Here is a 21,599-nt window from a genome sequence, read left to right on the forward strand (position 1 = left end):
CATGAGAGGCGGCTGCTGGCCACCGGCTGCTGGAGACGCACGTAATCACACGCAACTTCCCATCGCCTACATGTCATGAGAGGCGGCTGCTGGCCACCGGCCGCTGGAGACGCACCTAATCACACGCCACCTTACCGGACAGTCAAAGCTGGAGCGCTGCCAAGACTTGATGAATCGCCATGCCAGCAGTCAAACATAGGGCCGATAGCCGGCTCGGCGTATTTAAAAACAACACGGCTGCCTGTCACCTGCCTGTTGTTTGAGTTACGCCATCGATAGTCATCTCTATTTGCATGGTCCGTTTTGTGGCCTTATCTAGATAAGCTGGCGTCTTCAAACTGGCCTGTTTGCTTTTGAGCCTCCGGCGTACCTGTCATTGTTGACGGCTCACTCTCATAGGCCGGAATATCCCTCGAGTGGAGGCTATCTCCTTTTGTCACATCTCTCTGAGTGTTGTCTGTCGTCGCTTTCGACTGTGACTCAGAGCAGTGGCCGTGCCAGGAACACGCACAGGCTGGGCTCACCCATCACACACGACCACAATCTCGCAACCGCATACCAAACCCACGTTTTGCAAAGCTTTATGCATATATTTACCGCATATATTTGCATAAGGAACTCAAACGATGGTCCAGCTGACATCCGCATTTCCCCCAAAGACGGCGCGTGTGGAATGCGACGTAAGCGTATTAATTAATCACATGTTATCAAAATAACACTTTTATAAGGAAGGTGAACATCTGAGTCAAATATGATTATACAACGCATTAGGCAGCCTTAAAAACGTGACCACATTGCACGATGACTAGAAAAAATTGACTCCAATTGGGCTGGCTGCATGATTTTCTTAACCGTTGCTGCAACCCACAGTCATCTCACCACCGTCCGTTCATTTAAATGACGCTCACGCTTCGCAAGCTCTATGACAACCTCTCAGGTGATCGCAACAAACGAACGACTCGTGGTCAGCTTCACACGGACATAGCTCTGTCAGCCGGCAATAGTAACGGCAGGCACCCTTCCCCTGGTATGAAGCGCCGCGCGCTCGGAGCCGGGACGCGACCCAAAGGTTCAGTGCACAAAACGCCGAACTCCAAGCGCCCGATCCTGAGACCGGGCCGCGCGCTCGGAGCCCTCCGCGCAGGAGATGGGCACTGGCAGGCGGGCTCGGCGAGCTCGCAGGGCACAGACCGCTGTCGGAGTGCTGGGTTCGGGTCAGCAGACACCGCCCAATGCGCGCTGGTTGTGGGCCGGCAGCTCGGAGCGCAGCAGGAGGGACGCGCCGCGTCACAGAGTCGTCACGTTGGGCCGTGCCTGCGAGCGGGGACTCAGAACTTATTACACGTGAATGGCCCGCATCCTTCGGCTGTTCCTCACCAAATAATTGGCGAGGGGCGCACGCGACAGTGACCCTTCCCTGCAGATGACGTCGGCGGCAATGGCTGCGAGCGTGCTGGCCTCTTGGGAGCGTGTTTCTGCGTGCGCTCTATATGTCCACATCGGCCTGCCTCTGCGCCATTTTGGCCGTGCGGCATCACGAAGAGGTCAGACACGGTGGCGGTGTCCGCCTCCGCCCGGCCGGTGCCGCGCTGCCGCGCGCGACAAAACGCAGCAGAGCGGGCGTCACGGCGGCCGCGCACGACACAGCGCCACATCACGAGCCGAACGGAAACTCCTCGACGGGCTTCTCGCGCGGGTCCTCCGGGTGCCAGAGCTTGGTGCTGATCTGGCTGTTGCTGGTAGCCAGTGGACGCTCGTGCGACCAGGAGAGCGAGTGGCCGCGCAGCTGGCCGCCATCTGACAAAAAGAGTGGGTGTCAGCACCATCTGACAACAGGGTGGGATGTCAGCATCATCTGACAACAGGAGGGAGTGTCAGCACCATCTGGCAACAGGAAGAGTGTCAGCACCACTGTTGCGGAACGATCATCACGCGTAGCCGACCTCTGTCTGACAACAGGGGAGGGTGTTGGCAGCATTGTCCCAGCACCAACACCACACGGCCGGCCAACCGAACGGTATTCGGTGGTGTTTTTGATCATACCTAGTCCATCGTCCTTATGGGAGGCATGATCGTTGAATTACGTCGGGGAGAGGGGTGCGATGCTCCGGATTATAACTCGAAATCAGACACCGAGGGAAAACAATCGGATTGCAGTTTTGCACCATGCACGCATACGTCTTGTTCGTGTGCGGAAAGCGCATGGGAAGGGTTTCCGCAGTTTAGTCAGTAGCGCCGACATCAAGGAGAGTATTTAGGCACAGAGATCATTTACCTTTGCTATGGAGGAGCAAGCAATTTTTTGTCTCCCTTGAAATTCCCGGAGGCCTCATAGTACCGGCCCGAGACGACCAAGACGGAGCATTTCATCAAATCAAAAGAAACGCTTAAAGCATACGACTGACAATATATGTCTCATAGGAGGCCCCAGATAGCCAACGTCAACTCCTATTAGTCGACAGGAGTCCCCAGGCAGTTCAAGGGGAAACCTAACAGATGCGTGGGAAGACCCGTTAGAAAGGCAGACAGTAGGCCCGCCAGCCCAAGAGGTCACAGCGATGAAGACCTGAGCCACCGCCAGGGCAAGGGGAGATTTATTCACACACACACACACACACACACACACACACACACACACACACACACACACACACACACACACACACCACACACACACACACACACACACACACACACACACACACACACACACACACACACACACACACACACACACACACACACACACACACACACACACACACACACACACACACACACACACACACACACACACACACACACACACACACACACACACACACACACACACACGCACACACACACACACGCACACACACACACGCTCGTGCGCACGCACGCGCGCACGCACGCATATATATATATATATATATATATATATATATACATGCACCCACACATACATCACTAAAATATATTTTTCGACAAAAGCGGGCAAGATCTTAGGGACTTTTGTAGAGGGGGATGGAATGGATCACCGAATCCGCTTCGAATGCCCCTAGATCAGCTTCATTCCCTTGTGAACATCCAGCGGCGCTGCCCCTGACAGCGGCTGTTAGTTTATGCAGCTGATAAGAGATTTCTCTCCTACCCTCACCAAGGAAGCAGGGTGCCAACATCACAAGCGGATGTCACTTTACGACGGGCTTGTGATATTTGACACGCTTGTGATGTAGTAGACAGACACAGGATGCGTCTGAAAACCTGATCTTTACCGTTCAGCAGACTGAAGCACGGCCGGAGAGCACTGACACCACTCTTATCTGCCGATGGAACGCCAGCCTCCATCTGCCGATGGAGGCTGGCGTTCCAGGAGTTCGTGTCAGACACGGATGTTTTCACGCCCGAAATGACTAACCACATTCAAACGTGTGCGCATTTTTCTACTTTTAAGCTTTTGGGTCTCGTTCGGAGTTGTGAGATGCCATGAGGCGGTAATAACTACGCCATCACGTGCCGTGATCATCGATGGGTTAACAATAGTTGATAGTAGCGTTTGTCCAAGGCCATGGTCATGGGTGACGCTCGAAGTCGGCTGGCAGCTGCCGACCACTGGGGGGCCGACGGGGAGCTGTCCGCGCTCACCCGGGGACAGCCGTTGTAAGCGAGTGCCCTCTGGGAGGCCGACGGGGAGCTGTCCACGCTCACCCGGGGACAGCCGTTGTAAGCGAGTGCCCTCTGGGAGGCCGACGGGGAGCTGTCCACGCTCACCCGGGGACAGCCGTTGTAAGCGAGTGCCCTCGCCAGACTCCGGTCAGGCGCTGGGGCTGCCCGAACGGCTCAGCTCCGTCTCCCGCGCCCCCCCCCCCCCCTGACAGCGTCCGCTGGGCCTGGAGTTCTCCGCGGGAGGCCTCTGCCCGGCACCGCCAGCCTCCGAGCGGACCGGAGCGACACCAGGTGAGGTCTGAGCGACACCAGGTGAGCCCTGCTCCGGCGTGCCGTCCGCCACGCCGCCGCTCCGCCCGTCAGCGGGCCGGCGTGAGATATTAACGAGGCTTTAACGGCCGGCGACCGTCGGCGCACAATGCCGGCACCATCAAGTATTCAGGAGCGGCGCGACCGTCCAAATTGGCTACGCCTGGGCCGCCGGTCCTGACGGGCGGGGGTGGGGGACGCCTGCCCGGGCCACGACAGGGGCTCCGCCCGGGGACGGGGGGGGGGGGGGGGAGGGGCGGAACGTGAGTGGCTACGGTAGATCGAGCTGCAGGACCCGAAAGAAGTTCGGGAAAGGGTACACTCAGTCTGAGAGGGTATTTAGTTACTGCACTGGCGTCACAATGTATGTGATATTTAGTTACTGCACTGACCTGAAAATGCATGTAATATTTAGTTACTGCACTGGCGTCACAATGCATGTCTGTCTGTCTGTCTGTCATTGGGGCTTTACGACCCACTCAGCTGCTGAGGCCATATGGCGTCGCCTGCCTCTCACCCTGGCAGGAATGGCGGGCACCGCGGGGAGTCGAACCCCGTACCTCTGGTTTCCCAGACGCGCAGTGGAACCACAATGTATGTGATATTTAGTTACTGCACTGACGTTGCAATGTCTATGACTGATGGAGTCACGGCTCGTTTACGCGAACATTTTTACGTCTGATTAAGGTGCGACTGGTGGACATATATGAGTCAAACGTGCATACACTAGATATAAAATTGAGCGCCTGGTCGGAACAAAGAGCTTTTGGTTCACTGTAGCTCCTTTACGCTGCTGATTTCATAGAGAGCATTTCACTGTTATGAACGTCCTATTTGCATTGGAGTTAGATGTCAAAAAAATTTAAGGCTCCACTAATTTATCTTCCAGGGCTATTCCAGGGCCCCACGAATACGAACGCCCACACAAATGTCAGGGAGCCACGAAAGGTATCAGCATCCCGGAAGTATCAGGACACTCACAAGTGTCAGGAGACGCTATAAGTATCAGGACACTCACAAGTGTCAGGAGACGCTATAAGTATCAGGACACTCACAAGTGTCAGGAGACGCTATAAGATATTGAGCCACCGAGAGCATAAGGGGTTCTTGAAACGGCAGAAGCCTTTAGAGTATGATCAGGAGACACGAACCCCTCGGGAACCCAGGAAGCGCCGATGTCGTTATTTCGGAGCAGCGTTCATATGAGGTTCCTCATATACTTGGCGAGTCTTTCTGCACTAACCCCGAGCCCCATTCGCATTTAATCGCATATGAATGTCTTAGATTAGTTGCATTAAACACAACATTGCGCAACAAACCATTTGCCTAAATTGTTTGCCGTGCTCTAGCGTGTTAGGCCTTGCGACTTCAATGTGACAAGCTAACAAAATTTGTTGTGGGTGTCACACCCTCTGCAGGTTCCCAAAAAGTTAATTGACCTAGGCTTCATAGGACCCTGGGTCGGCCCTCGGACATGATTGGTTCGCATTCATTCGCCTTGTGCAGGTGCACGGGATGCACAGCTGCAGAATGTGTTATGCCAGTGGTCAAAACTGTTGTTTCATGGAATTAAAGGGAATGTTTCAATATATAGCCTATATATATATATATATATATATATATATATATATATATATATATATATGTCTGAATATACTTCAACAAGCATCAGGTATGATGAAATAAGCCGACTTATAACTATAAGCATACTTTTAAGTGCAAAACTGCCTAAGACGCCACAATTTTTTCAGTTTGTGTGTCGTTGCGATGCTGCCAAGCTAGCCGTGTGAAATTGCCACCCTAGTACTCACTTGTAGCATTTAAATATTTCCAGAGGTAGCCGTGGCGCTGCTGGAGGTGTTTGTTTAACCAAATATTGTGATGTGCCCGGGTTTTGGCCCTTCCTCACATTGGTTTTGCATATGATAGTGCTAATTTAAGTTATTTGATTACAAGTCTTATTTCTGTAATAGCCAGCACCCATATTTAACTTCTTATAGCATGTAGCACAAAAGTGATTTGTGATTCAAACTTGCACAGCCTGCTTAACATTGATTGAGAGTCAGTTAGCGTTTATCTCATCTGTAAATTGTGGGCACAAACGCCAAATGTGGGCGGCTCGAAGATTATATCCTTCTTGGCTTTGAACGTCACGTGGCCGATGGGGTGGTCGGGTTTAAGTGATGGTCTTATGGCGTTGTGCATGATTGAATGACCTTGATATGGTCTGCACGAAATGGTCCGTACATCAACGCGGGCTTTCAGATCGGAAACAAGATGGTTTTTTTGTCTCAAAGGGATATTCCACGTTTGAAGATATTGAGGCAAACATCGGATATGATAAATTACTTTAAAACTATTCGTATATTTTTAAGAGGAAAACACCACTTTAGACAGCAAAGTTTCTCTTTTGAGTAAATATGCTCCTCAGCACGTCATTGTTCGAATGTGCCGTGAAAGGTTTATGTGGCGCTGAAGTGTTGTACAAAATAGCCGTGCATGACCGCCGCACTAACACTCACATGTAGCACCTCAGCTCGTCGAGAGATGGCTGTAGTGGTGCTGGATGTGCTGCTTAATCAAATATCGTTGTGCGCTCGTGTTTTGGCACTTTCTCGTGATGTTCGTGGCATTTTCTTCCGTGAGTTTCAGAAGTAAAGCTGCATTCACATACTCGGTTGTGCCGCTTTTCTGACGCTTTTGGATTACGAGTCTTGTCTCCGTAATAAGTAACAACGCTCGCGGTTGGGGAGTCCGGGTGGGGGTGGCATTGATAGGGGCAATGAGGCTAACATGGGCCGGTATGTGGCGGAATCTAAGTGACGTAGCTATGGCGCCAAGCATGGAGGTATGGCACTGAGATAGTCTGCCCACCTTCGTGGGCGTGTAGCTCAGAAATCAGGGGGTTATTAGGTATCAGGAAGGGCAGGATTGCGTGCCGCACCGCGTGATCTTCACAATGGCTGTTTCGGCTGAAAGCTTCACACAAATGTGGAAACTTCCCTTCTACTCGCGTCACTACCCGCCGTTTTTTTTATAACGCGGACTGACGGGGGTTCATGCAACGTTTCTCCTTGCGTTTCCAAACCGATGAAGATAAAGCTCAGCAAGAACATCAGCAAACTGATTGCAAATAGATCTCCCGAATGGTACTAGTCTTAGTGCTGTTGGGTCAAAGTTTAATTTTTCCCGAAAATCACACATTGCCAGCTTTAGAATATCATGCCATCGGGCGTCGATTTGTATCATTTTGGTTGGGCCACTGCCCCTTCCCCAATGTCCAATCCCCCCCCCAAAAAACGATGAGTTCAGCCTCCCCAACCTTCTGTAGATTGAGAATAATAAGGACAATAAGAATTGAAGCTCAAAACTACATGAAATTTAACAATTTTTTCCACTAATTGCTTCACAGCTTAAAGGAACAACGAGAACAAAAACTGCGATGTTCAGCTGAGTACAACTGGCTGAGCTAGCCGCACTTTTAAAGGTCCGTGCTGGTACCGTGATTGCTGGGAATTTTTTTATTTTCCTACATCCTGCATGTTTTTAATTACACGTTTAATGTAGGTTTGGGCTTAAGTCTATCTTTGTGTTGTCTGAGTGTTTTGACATTCTCCATCGATGTTTCAAATTCTACAGCCTGCAGCAAGTTGCGTTATTTTGTCACGACGTGTCACCGGAACGTGAAAACAAGTCGGTCAAATATCAACTAAAAAAACTGACCAAGCTCATAGTCACCTAGCTCGAAATTACTCTTGAAGTGCACAAAACTACAGTTCGACGTGAATATTCCATGGAACACCTACGGAATGCTGACGATTGGTGGCAGCCGACTAAATGGATGGCGGTATCGTCCGAAAATGCCCACCAAAACAGCATTAACCGCCTCTAATATGCTTAATGCGAGTGCTGCGTTGCAGTCTGCGTCCCGTCTTAATGCATCGGCCTTATGTCGAAACCCAGTTTCGGCGATCGACGCTAAACAAAATGATCATGATGCCCAACAACATCTTTCGCGAAAAAGCGCAAGGAACGTATGAAAACAGGGCTGTAATTCCTGTTCAGCTAAGAGGGACATATATGAGTAGCTTATAGATGCACACACACACACACACACACACACACACACACACACACACCACACACACACACACACACACACACACACACACACACACACACACACACACACACACACACACACACACACACGCACGCACGCACGCACGCACGCACGCACGCACGCACGCACACACACACACACGCGCACATATATATGATATATATATATATACATATATATATATATGTGTATATATATGTATATATATATACATATATATATATATATATATATATATATATATATATATATATATATATATATAGCAGTAAAACCTTGATGGCAAGGACAGCATTCGCATCACTTATGTAACTGTCACCTTTTCGATATATTGTGCACCATCATCGGGACAAGAGCACAAGGGTAAAATGAATATCACTACGCTTTACCGACATCGCTAGACATGGCAACGGTTACATTTACTACAACAAAGCATGACCTCTCTGTGCGCAAACAGGTAGGCTTGAAAAATCGAAAACCACACAGCGAGAGATGTTTTAGGTCTGTATAAAAGACTACCTTATGATTTGCAGAGGATGTGCGGATTCTATGATATGCAATGGGGGTTTTGTTTTTGGTGAAAATTAAGTGATTCTAAAATCCCAATTTCGAGAAAATTGCTACGATCCGTAAGGCAAAACGATTTTAATGTACAACTTGGTGTCGTGCGCAAATAGCTCGTCTTGGATGGGCGAATGATCTGGGTTAGAAAGCATGTTACCTGTGCGGTAAGACCTCTTTAAATGTTGTACTCTGCAGTGCAAGCCATGAACGATTGAACCCACAACATTCTGGAGAGATATTCTCAAAAAAACTTTGGGAGTTGGAAGTATCATACGCCCTCCATCCGTGGAAGTCCAGCTGGCCCCTATCAGGGCGGGGGTTAAGAAGGGCAAGGCTTTGAATTACAGCGAATGATGTTTAAAATGACTCTTTCAGTTCAAAACCCCATGCAAATGTGGAACACTCCCTTTAAGAAGAATGCATAGCTATAGAGCGATGCAAGTATTACTGGAGAATACTAATTCTCACTTCGGGTGCAGGTGTCGAGTGTGCATCAACCCGATCAATTATGGTCGAACTGGTAGCAGAAAAGGAAAACAAGCCCGGGTTGGTAAGTAAGCACTTTGACGGTAGACAGTCTCCATACGCCAGTTTTACACTTGCATGAAATTGCTGTTATACAGAAAACATAAGCCAATTTGATCTATTCATCTAATTATCACATAACAACTAATTTTATAAACGGTATGGCTTAATATGCGTAGTGGCACGCAAGGGAATGGGAAGCTATAACAGCAAATGAAATCCAACAAATCATAATCAAAAGCGCCGGCATCAAAACCCATTTTAAAAATGTGCGCTGTTTTTGCCATTTGTGGGCGAGTTTCGATGCCAAGCTTGGGGCGCCATTCACCCGGATGGATATTGTACGCATCTAGTGATGCAGTTCTCGGGCCAGTTAAACGGCAAACTGTCGGCAGACCATCGCCGAGCGAAAGGCTGGCGCTCAGCTGCATGTTGGATCAGCATATGTTCTCAGCGAAAGGAACGTTCATATGGCCTCAAAGGCTTCCCATGTGCTCGGCGCTGGCTCGGCAACTGAGCTATAAGCACTGTACTGGAATTGACCTTGAAAATATTAATCAGTCGACTTCAACGGGCTTTACGCGACACCGGCTTCCGGACGTCGCCATCTCCGCGTGTCTCCGAGACGAGGCTCTTGCAGGCGTCGGCCATCTCCCCGTGTCTCCGAGACGAGGCTCTTGCAGGTGTCAGTCATCTTCGCGTGTCTCCGAGACAAGGCTCACCTTTCGACTGAAGCACGATCTTCTTGGGCAGCTCTCCGTTGAGCTTGTGTGACGCTTGCTGGCCGTCGTCGGACGATATCATCTCGCCGAGGAAGCTGATGTAGCCGATGGCCAGACGGAGCGTGTCCACCTGCCAGATGGTGTACACCGAACGGCCGTTAGCGCCTGTGTCAGACCTGTTCGGTAAAATTTTAGAATATTTGCATGAGGACGTTAGACCCCGTATAAGTTAATTAATGATAGCTCATTACGTACACCTGCAAACAATATCAACTTATGTATTACATGATGCCCGTTCAGCGTGACAGTCGGATCATTGCTATAATCGTGCAGGTCTTGGAATAATACGGGCCGTTTGCTATTTTGCAGTTTTTATGGAACGCGTAGCCATCCCAAAATTAGTTTGTTGTTCAGCGTTTCTGGTCAGAGATGCTGCTAAAAGTCTCAGGATGTTTCATCAGAATATCACCAGGACAATGACGAAAGCGAAATGACTTGAAGTAAGATACAAAAATTGCAGAAGTTTGCAACACTGAAACGCATGATCATAAAAACCAAGAACAGCCAGAGATGAGAATGGCTTCTTCTTGCGTATGCTCGCAGCTTTATCCCTGTTTAAAAGTACAATTTTAATTTTAGTAATTTTTTTACAAAAAGTAGAATTTTCACGAGGCAAGAGAAAGCCTGCTTGAAATTAGGAACTTTTCATCACGTAACAATAACGTCCAGGGTCGATCATTCTTTTCCCATGGCACGCACTTCGAAACCCCAACAGAATGATGTAGATTTTGCGGCGTGTTCCAAGGATCATCACAGCGAAGCCAACTTAAAAAGCTCAAAAATAGAGTCGCCTTTAGCCTGGTTAATATCGGCTCCGTACCGGTTGCAGACCACTACAGCCAAACCAACGAAGTCTTGACAAATATTTGTGCGCAGGTCTCGAGACGTTTTTAAAATCTGGAAGCCTCCAGGTGGTCTAGCCTCCTCTGTGACGAAGGGCGAGTTTACGGGTCGAGCTGAAAATTCCCAACTATTTACGGAGGATGGATGGGTGTGTCGTGGCGCTGGACGTGCGAGGAAGATAAAATATGTTACATAGATAAGACAGAAGTAGTAGCCTTATGCTTCGGAAAAAAGCAGTAGAATGAAGAAATAGATGGGTTGATATTTCCCTATTCTCCTGTTTTTTTTTTCTCGACGAATTAGCCTATTACTTCCGTCTTATCTCTGCGAATAACGTTCCTCGCAAATGCGCTGAACAAAGTACGTAAAATATGTAATATTTGATGCGTGAACTATTGGCGAGGAAGATTTGCTTCTCGTGGCGTGTCCGGAAGCGGAGAAATAGAAATGCGGGAGAAGAATATGGGTGGGAGAGCCATCGTTACGACGAGGGGTGGAGGAAGAAAGCAATTTATCACAGCGGTCGCACACTTCATGTGGAATGTAGGCATGATCCATCTGGTAACACGGGCTCGGGTGGGGGTCAAATTGACCGCCCCGAAGGTTTTTTCAAAATGGTTTCCGAAAGACGCGGCATAGCCTCGCCAAATTTTGCATAGCTGTAGAGTTAAATAGCGGATCATTTAGCATAAAAATTCAGGTGTACTATGGCGGCTCAAAGTCAGGCCATGGCTTCAGCGGAAGCAATTTCAAAGCCAAGTTCAGAGCAGTCTTGTATGAATTTGGTCATCATGACCTTCAAAAGGTCAAGGAAAGTCACTGACCTTAATGAGCATGTTGTCTTTTGTTTTGAAACAATTATCTAAGTTCTGAAGCTACTTACGAGACCAGCCTGGAATATGGCCTTGTTTGATCATATTTGACCCGAAGGTCATCGCCTAGGAACTTCAAACTTTGGCTTAAGTGAGTCAAGGGTTAAGGATCAAGGGTCACAGATCAACACACCCTGTAAATTTGGTGTCTCTAGCTGTCTTAGCTTCCGATATCACAGGGGGGGTCAAATTGATCCCCACCCGAGCAGAGTATTCAGCCGGCCACCCGGGCGCGTGTGAAGATAGGAAGGTCCATATGATTCCTTACAGAACACTACACATTTGGCTAAGAACGAGTGTGATAGTCTTGGAAGAGATGGCAATGCTTCGGCCCAAATTCTTGAGTTATGTTTTATTGTCTTATGTTTTATAATAATAATAACTACCCAATAATTGCTCACTAACGTAATCAACTGCAGTGCGTTCTGGTATACTGGGAGGTCGGCTGTTTACCGATTGCTTTCATCATAGAAAGTCACAATGCCGAAAAACCAGAAGTTTAAGGTCTTCTTAGCTTATATCATGAATGTAGCACGTGAAAACGGTCGCACAGTTCGTTCCCACACCTACAGCAATGGCTCATACACACCACTGGTGAGTCGCAAGGCTTCCGGAGTTGATCACAGAGCGCGGGGATGAGACGGGCTGCTGCCATACGCCGGGTATCAGTACGGTTTGGTCCGGTATGTAGATGCACAGGACTACATAGGACAGCTGAATAGAGTGGTCCATTTGCTAGTGCGTAAGGCCAGCCGCCATATGGAAGCAGTTCAGAAGCATGGACTTGCTCCGCCAGAGCCAACGTAACGCGTGCGGCGATATTTCTATGCTAGATCGCGGAAGCAAAACTGGAAGCTGGGAAGATGGGCAGAAAAAAACAATCAAGTAAGCGATTATGTATCAGCAAGCCAAGGTAATGTTTGTCACCCAATTAACACAGCTTTGCCACAATGTGTTGTTCACGCCAATGTTTGTCGGTGAAAGCAGAGCAAAATGCTATATGGAATATCGCAACGGTAGCTTTACTGGATGCTACTTAAAACTTCTATCCATGTCGTAGCTATCGATGTCTAGGGAACAGTTAACAACCCGGTTGACTTAATTTCTCCCAGGTGATTTGGACATAAATTGAGGACTGCCCCCCCCCCCTCCCCCCCTCCCCCCCACCACCACCAAGATTGAGTTGCCTCCCCCAATGCTGGCTTGGGCGCCAATTGTTGGCTTGAGCATTTTTGGCTGGACTGTGACTACACAAGCGTGAGCAAAAGATGACCATCACACAAAGATTATCTTCTTTGATGCCTCTGTGTAGTGTCATCGCTGTGAAAGATGCGACGGATTTAACTTGATCTCCGCAGCCTCAAAACCCTTTCGTGAAATGATGGTTAACTTTAGATAATGAGGGTAAAACCCTTTTATACATGGCGTGTTTTTCACAGTCAAACATTACCCCAGACGCTTATTTCTGCACCCTTAACATGATATTGGCACCACTGATTCACTAGTCTCGCGGAGACTTTTATGCCAAGCGTCATTTTGTCTGCTACCATGGAAGGCCACGAGCCTATAGTTGTTTCACTCAAAGTCCAAAATTCTTTGCTGCATGTTTTTATGAGAAAATAAAATCGCTTAACAGACTGTTATTTTTGGTGTGTGATCGTGACCCCAAAATTTTGCTATGGAGTCAGATATGAAATGGATATAAAATGCGCTTAACAGAAAGCAAAAATTTTGATGGGACAGAATTTCAATCGGATGCCGTGCTCAAAATACGATCTTGCATGCGCTCCGAACCACCGTCCCAGAATTGTAATGATACTTAACGGACCCATTCTGCCTTGGGCCCCACCAAATTAGCACGAAAGGACCTTTACTGTCCTATGCAGTTGCACAAGTCCTGGCGTCCCGTAATCTGGCTGACACTGTCAAACCAGCGACCAAATGGCTCTCCTTGGCGAGCCATATACTAATACTTGTTTCGGAAAGTGAAACCTCCACCACGCGTTTCGCCACATCATGAATGTGGTGATGATAACCTCAGCGCTCTACCAAAGCTGGTTACGGCAACGACATTTGCTGTGGCTTCGTGGCAATATGTATATTTTTGCGAGCATTTTGCACGCTGCAACCAACGGGTTTGTCTGAAAGCCAATGTATATTAACTGCTACATCACTAGCTTTTTGTCCAAAGATATCACCTCTGACCCAGAAAGCAGCCATGAGCAGCTGAACTCGGATAAATGCATGCCACCACTAAAAATAACGTTGGCGTTGTCTGTATACATTCAACACTTACGCTTGCCTTAAACGTTTCGGGGCAAACATGCCGGCGAATTTGAGTTTCATCTACAATCCTGTGGCGGTTGTGTTTTAGACAACATGGCTGCGTTCTTTTACATTATCCACGGGTTTTATCGACTCGGGTTTAAGACAAGTTTTCAGACTTAAAGGGGCAAGTGCATCGCCGCCCGCAGCAGAAAATGTTGATATTTCATAATGCACAATCGCACGCATTTATGCAAAGCTTGTTTTGTTGGCTGATCCCTTGTTTACTTTGCTGTGCTGAGGGGAGCCAGCCTACATGAAATTGAATTGTCTTCCAAATATGACATGCATGCCTTTCATGGGCCTTCACCACTGCCTCAAATGCGCAACATGTGAACATGTGTATGGGTGGCCGGTTGATTGCCGCGCGATTGCTGAGGGAGAACGTCAAGTTGGCCCCTGAGATAAAAGACGAGAAAATCAGAGGCATTAAATTAACAAAGTAAGGAAGCCTGTGTACAAACACATCTGTGTCAAAGTTCGAGATATACCAAGTCAAGTTACCTGTTAACCTTTGGACCAAAAAGGTAAAACTCCAGGTCGGCATCCGAAGTACCTTCCGACCTCCTCATGCAACCGCCCGTACTCGAACCCATATACCCGTTCTGAGCAAGGGCCACTGATGTTCATTTCAGATCATACGGGTCTTAACAAAAACAGCCGATAAGAGTTACTTTATATCATTGACCTCTGATCTGTGAGAAGTCCAAATGATATGTTTGTTGACGTCCCTCTGATCACGAAACTCGAAAGACCATCAAAAACTATCTCGCTAAGCGCGTTGTTCAGTGACAAGTAGCTTGGTTTTGACCTCCGTCTGACCTGCATATGGTCCCAAGTTCAATGAGATTAGTGGTAATCCCAGCCTCGATGAGCTCATTGTCTAAGACACTATCTACAAAACTATGAGATGCATAGCTTTGTTTAATGCTCCGTTGTTGCATGAGATTGAACGACTCCACAGGAATTTCTTTTGCTGACAGCCATGACGATTCTGTCAGCAAAGATAATTCCTGTGCAATCGTTCAATTCATCATCGACCTGCCATAGGCCAGCGATTTAATCGTGTACATCTAGCTTTCTATACCTAAAGATCCGTTATTTCATTGTCTCCAGATATATAAAATTTGGCGCGTCGCAACCGCGCCAAAACTTCGTCGTTAATGTAGGCGGATGTTTACCTTCCCATAAATACGTATGGTTGTCGTACATAGCTGTGCGCCTACCAACGCGAGATCGGCCACGCCGCACCGGTTATGAATTATTTTGAAAAACTTTCAAAAGGGGAGGGGTCAAATTGATGCCCGACCCGAGGGCGTGCCAAAACGAATGTTTTATATTCGAAGATATTGAGGCAAGCATCAGCTATAATGGAACAAGCTCGTTTATAACCCTTGGCATATTTTAAAGAAAAAAGGCTGCTTGAGACAACCCAACTTTTTGCTTGGCATATATACTACTTAAAAGTTTTTTTATTTTTTCATCCTGCCGTGCACAATATCGATTGAGAGACAATTGACGTTACATCTGGAATCGTGCTCACGAACGTCAGATATAAACGGCTTGGCCATTATAACTTTCGTTGCCTATCTCGCTGCATGACTTATGGAATATGGCGTACCAGGATTTGAATGACATTTTATGAAGCGATAAATGTCAAACTTACCTTGGAATAATCTCTCCGATATACCTTTCCCCATTTTCGCGGCCGTGTACCTCAGAAGCCAGAGGTGTTTCGGTCTTAAGAAAGGCATGGCTGTAAACTGCACCGTGTGGCCTTCAAGATTACTTTAATCTTAAGACCCCATAGAAATAAAAAACACTCCCTTTAATAAAAGGCAGGCGTGTAGAGGTCCTGGTATTAGCACACGCATTTGCTACACTACAGTTACAACAAATTCAACCTTGTGTTTTTTGTATAGCGCATTTTTATGCATCTAGTAAAATCAGTTTGCTTTTAGGCTAAATCCCACACGAGTATTGGTCAATGTAATTGATGGATGTCATCGCAAACAGCTAGGTTGAAAAATGTCTTACGGTACCAAAATGAGGCCAAAAATTTTCGCGTGCCACATACGTCCCAGAAAATCTTAACCTCAATAACGCAGAAATGCTTTGCAGGGATATTAGTAGCTGTGACCTAATCCAAGGATAAAATAAAAATGAGGGTAGACTGAGTAATCTGGCCAGAGAGCTTGGCCGCCAAAACCGGTAACTTGACCCATAAACACGCGCCCGGGTGGCCGTTTGGATACATTTCGTTCGGGTGGAGGCCAATTTGACCCCCTGAGATCTCAGAAACTAAGACAGATAGAGACACCAAATTCATAGCATGTATTACCTTGTACATGAACTCACGTAGGTCAAATTTTGAGGTTCCTAGGTCGTAAACTTTGGGTGACATAAGGTAAAACGAGGTCATAGCCCAGGTTGATGTACAAAGGGCTCCTACAGTCTAGATAACTATTCTAAGCAAAAGGTCACGTGCTCATTGGAGGTCAGTGGCCTTGTTTGACCTTTTGAAGGTCATGGTGATCAAAATCACACAAGACTGCATTAAGCTTTGCACTTGAATAAACGACTAGGATTACGCTGGGCAGTGTGCTCCTAAAACAAAATGTTGACCAAGGTCATTTTAGGCCAGTGACTTATGGTGGCCTTTAATAAGTTCATGGAAGGTGCATAATGCAGTTCCTGTTATCAATAAACTCGCAGTGGGCGCCAGAAACTATAATATACAGCAAGCCCTAGAGTCAAAAAACAGCTTGGTTTGACCTTGGTATGACCTGCATACCTGACCTTAGGCGAATGCAATTTGCTTATTCAATTGTTGTGTTGCCTAACAAAATATCTCAGAGATATATGGCTTCGTCTAACACTCCGTTGTTGGATCAGACTGAGCGACTGCCTAGAAATTGCCTTCGCTGAAACCAAGGCCTGATTTTGACCTGCCATAGGTCAGCGACCTTACAAGATCCCTCTAACTTTTTGACGCCAGACGATCTGCTATTCAATTGTCTATAGCTATTCAAAATTTGGCGCGGCTACGCCGCGTCGTCCGGAAACCATTTTGAAAAACCTTCAAGGGGGGCAATTTGACCCCCACCCGAGCGTATGATAATGTAGCCGGATGTTAACCTCCACATAAGGACATATGCTACTTATTTATAGTAGCATAGTACTAGAACCCTCCCTCCCGTCGTAATAAAAGTCTTGGCTGCTCTTATCACCACATAAAAATCGTAACAGCTGAGTGGATAAACGGTGCGATAACCTTTATACGCCTCGGGCCATAAGACACGCACAGGTTTGTGGTGAGGTCCAAGTGGAATACGGGGATGATCTAAGTTCTCTACGGCTGACATTATCTCCGTTCCCCACAACCAAGATACATTCCCCCTCCCATGGCCACCATAGAAGAGTGCCTTCGGTGCCCTAAGGCGGTCTCCAGACTTCACTTTATTTGCCGGTCAGAGGAGGCGCGAGCGTCCAGTACTTGTTCCCTGGATCCACCCCTGCATGACTGCTTTGCTGCTTAACTCAAAAAGTGTTTTATAAACGAAACAAATGTCGGATGATTTCCCAATCTAGACCAGTGCAGTCAATAGGCTAGCCGATAATTTCAAGACTTATCCAAGGTGAGAACCCTAAAGTCACAAATGTAAGCCTATGCGTTTACAAAAATTCAATGGTTGTTTTGTTTGGCGGTGGTACTTAACAGGGCCCATGCATCAATGCTTGCATAAATGGCATCTACCCTTCGCACGGCGCTCGGGCATTCGACAACTGAATGCGAGGTACGTCTTTGCAGTCGGTTTTTGTGGCGGTTCTTGACAAATTTGCCGAATCATGCTGGATTTTGCAAAGAAGAGATTTCATCACAGGGCTTTTTCCTTTGCCCATCATGACGTGCGTTCCTTCAGAAATGTGCATTGCACTGTCAACAAGTGCAAGGACGGCTAATCCCATACCCTTCGCATCGAATGTGGTAGGGGTCAAGTTGACCCCTTGAGATCTCAAAAATGAGGCGTGCTAGAAACAACAAATTCACAGGGTGAGTTGGTCCGCGTGTGTGTCACTTCGAAGCAACTTGAGGTTCCTAGGTCATGACCTTTGATCAAATAAAGTAAACAAATCCAACTTCATACTGGTTTCCAAAGTGCTCCAGATCTGTTCATGCAACCACCTTGAACCCAGATACCAGACCAGCTGCTTGTTGACCATTTTAGATCTGCGACCTAACCTAAACCTTAACAAGTCCATAGAAGATGTCTTTTGCAGTCCATTTCATTAATAAATTCGAAATGAGTACTGGAAGCTTTCCCTTCCAGCAGACTCCCGAGTAAAAAACCAGGTGGCTTTAAACTTTGGTCTGACCTTCATACCTCACTCTAGGTCGATGGAATTTGTTGTAAACCTAAATGTAATAGTTTGGTTGCCTCAGACACCATCTCAGAGATGTATGGCTTCGTCTAACATTCCTGTGTCGTATCAGATTGAGCAGTTCCCTAGAAATTGCGTTCGCTGACAGACACGGCCTGACTTTGACCTGCCGTAGGTTAGCGATCTTTCAAGGCACATCGAATTGTTGTATCATAAAATCCACTTCTCAAATGCGTACAACTATGAAAGGTTTGACGCAGCCACACCGCACCGTTCGAAAATTATTCTGTATAAATATTCGGGGTCAAGCTGGCCCCAACCGGGCGCCTGTTAATCCTACCGCAAGAGAGCAAAATATCTTAAAGCTTCGCGATTTCTTATGTGTCTTCTAGGAACTCCAGAACTAGTTCTACAACCAGTCAGTGGCTGTATGTTCAAGTTGCGCACGGGTTCAATTCCCCACACTTCATGGCAGCTCTCTTCTGTTTCGACTTCCACCGGGGTTTAAGGCGCTTCTGTGCACGGGCTTAACGTGCTCACGACGAGCTCCATGTTCGAATCCCTCGGCTATTGACCCACTCCTGAGCCCATGGAATACGTTTTTTTTTTTAGTAATGTTTACATTTCATGATGGCAGGGGACAGCATATTGTAAGGTGCATGCAAAGTAGCCAAAACTTTTGACAGCCGCTTGATTGTCGGGCCGCAACCCTTTCGGCGACCGGTGGCTTCCTAATATGTTCGGTGCGCCATTACATTGTTCCCGGCTACTTGCGGGTCAAGTTGTTTAGTGTTGTTGACTTGTTTAGTGGCAGAGGTGTCAGAAGTGTCGGAGTCCTGGCATAGATTGCCGCATGCCTCAAGAAGCTTGTAAGCAAAGTTTGTTTAAAGAAATTTGACCAAGCGTTTTCATAGCATAGCTTTATAATGAGTTTTTCTAGACATCTTTGAAGACCGCTTATTGTCATGCACAGCGCACGCAATGTCATTCATGCGTGTAACCACTGGGCGGCTGGAGGACAACGTTTTGCATACATTCTCCATTAAAGTCACGACTTCCCATCCCAGCATGGAGCCCCTAAGTTCCAAACCGCCTTATAACTGTTTGCGTGGAAAGGTTTATCATGAAGCCTCGCCCCTGTCTTGGCAAGCTGTACCGGAACGTCTTGTCTTGCACGTCAAAGCCGCAACACTGACAGGTAGACCGCTGCTTTACTTCAAATCGTATCAGCTTTGGTTTGAGCAGGGGAAATTTGGTGAGCCAAGGTGTGGGATCGGATGGACTTTTTGACGTCTGATGTCTCGCTAATTCCCTCTCCATTGCTAAAGCGAGTCGAGTTCGACGCCCTCCGGCGAAAAAGAACGCATAAGCAGGTCCAGCCAAACGAGATCCCAACGCGGTCAAAAATGGCCACTTCCTCTTGATTCATGTCTAGGACCAGAGCATGGCAACAGTGATTGGTGGTCTTATATGCATTCCAGTATGGTCACTTCGCTTCTACAAGAATCAGGTCACATGCACGCAGGGTGCAAGGGAGTGGGGCAGGGGGTTAGGGCCCCAACTTTCTGAAAATGTAACGTTGACTTAGGTGTCTTAGTGGGAAAGAGATAACCAAAAAGGCTATCGGCCCCCAGCTTGGGAAAATTTCCGCTACCCCTGAATGCACTTGTGAGCTCAGCACCAAGGATACATACATGTGTTATGGAAAAACACAACAAAATTTAAGGAACAGAAAGGGTCCACCGAAAATTTTGCGGTTTATGGATAGCAAACTGCACCACATTCCCCCCCCCCCCCCATCCCTTCGAGCCTTTTCAATTTTTTACGCTCCAGTAACTTCACGAAGGGTTGGCTTTAGCCTACGTTCTATTAAAGGTGAAATGCGGATGTTACAGGCTATAACCTTGCTGCTAAAAGCGAAGAAAAGGGAAAATATTTCGGTTGCACGGGATATGCTGTGCTAGAAAAAACTGCCCGTGAACATGCTTTGATCGTCTCAAGGGGAAAAAAGTTTTAAGAACTGCTTGAGTGGCCCACTTGCTTTATATTTTTGAGACTCATGTGATGAAGAACAAACACGTGATCTCATTACCACGGGAATGTATGCTTCAAGCACAGCAATTCTCTGGCCACCAAGACAAGACTCAAATGGAGGGAGACTATCCTAGATCCCGTTCGAATTGCGTATGGTGCCCTCCCTTTGCCCAGCACAAACCTGCGCTCGTGATTGGCACATCAAAGTGCGTATGTTTAAGTGTGCTCGACTTATTCGCTTAATCTCGCCTTATGGTAAGAACAAATAAAAAGCTTGTTTCTGGGCCACGCGAAAGACCAACGATCGATTTTGTAAATCTGTGACCCGCATAAAAATAACATTTTAACAGATCAAATGTATCATGCGTTTCCGTTTATGCAGCCTTACCTTGCTCAGCTTCTTCTCGTATGGCAGAGTGGGTATGTGCGTGCGCAGGCCCTCGAACGCGTCGTTGATGCTCTGCATGCGGCGTCGCTCGCGCATATTGGCCGCGTGCCGCTGATGGACCTGCTGCGTGGCGCCCGAGCGGCGGCGGCGGCGGCGGCGCGTCGCCAGCTCGCCGCCGCCGCCGCCGCCGCCGCCGCGTGTACCGTACGACGCGTCATTGGATGAGCACGAGTCGTACATGGGTGACTCCATGAACTCGCAGAACTCGTGCGACTCGAAGAAGCAGCGGTTCAAAGCCTCGTAGTCAAAGTTCTCCATGGCGGAGGGGCTTCGGACGATCATGGGCACGCCGGAGTCCTGCACGGGTCGGCACCGGGACCGCAGTCCAGCTCCGCTCCGGCCTCCGCACGCTGTTAACCTGATCTGACCTGACCTCGATCGGCGCCAGCTCCTGCCGAGGCCGGACTCCCTACAGCCGTCGTCTTCGGTCCTCTCCTGCAAGGGTCCAGTGTCCACTTGACGAGACGAATCAGAGCACTTGGCGCGCAAATCGCGTCCAGTCGCTAATTGAGTGCGGCACGCGCGCGGCTAAGTGGCGGCACCCGTGGCGTGTGTGCGGCACGTGTCACCCGAATCTGACACGCGGCGCCCGTGCGGCGATCGGCACAGACTGCGGGCCGTTCGGCCGGGGCGGGGCAAAGCCGTGGGAAGCGTGGCTCGGCGACCAATGGCGCCTGGACGAGGTGCGGCGGAGGCGCCTGATTGGCTAACGGAGGCCGTGTGCCGACGCCGCAAGAGATAGC

General features: G+C 48.1%; 1 protein-coding gene across 1 annotated transcript; it reads right to left on the reverse strand.

Annotated features, from left to right (window-relative positions):
* Positions 1-600: 600 nt before the first annotated feature.
* Positions 601-21,114, reverse strand: Fer1 (48 related 1). The gene is made up of 4 exons (XM_037220517.1): positions 21,005-21,114; positions 20,797-20,965; positions 9,892-10,021; positions 601-1,797 (listed from the first exon to the last, which is right to left on the reverse strand). Exons 1-4 carry the CDS (start codon positions 21,112-21,114, stop codon positions 1,655-1,657), a joined length of 552 nt encoding a protein of 183 aa, XP_037076412.1. The 3' UTR covers positions 601-1,654.
* Between the last annotated feature and the right edge of the window lie 485 nt (positions 21,115-21,599).

The sequence above is a fragment of the Pollicipes pollicipes genome, unplaced genomic scaffold, assembly GCF_011947565.3.
Source record: "Pollicipes pollicipes isolate AB1234 unplaced genomic scaffold, Ppol_2.1 Scaffold_4295;HRSCAF=5057_pilon_pilon_pilon, whole genome shotgun sequence".
NCBI lineage: Eukaryota > Metazoa > Arthropoda > Thecostraca > Pollicipedomorpha > Pollicipedidae > Pollicipes > Pollicipes pollicipes.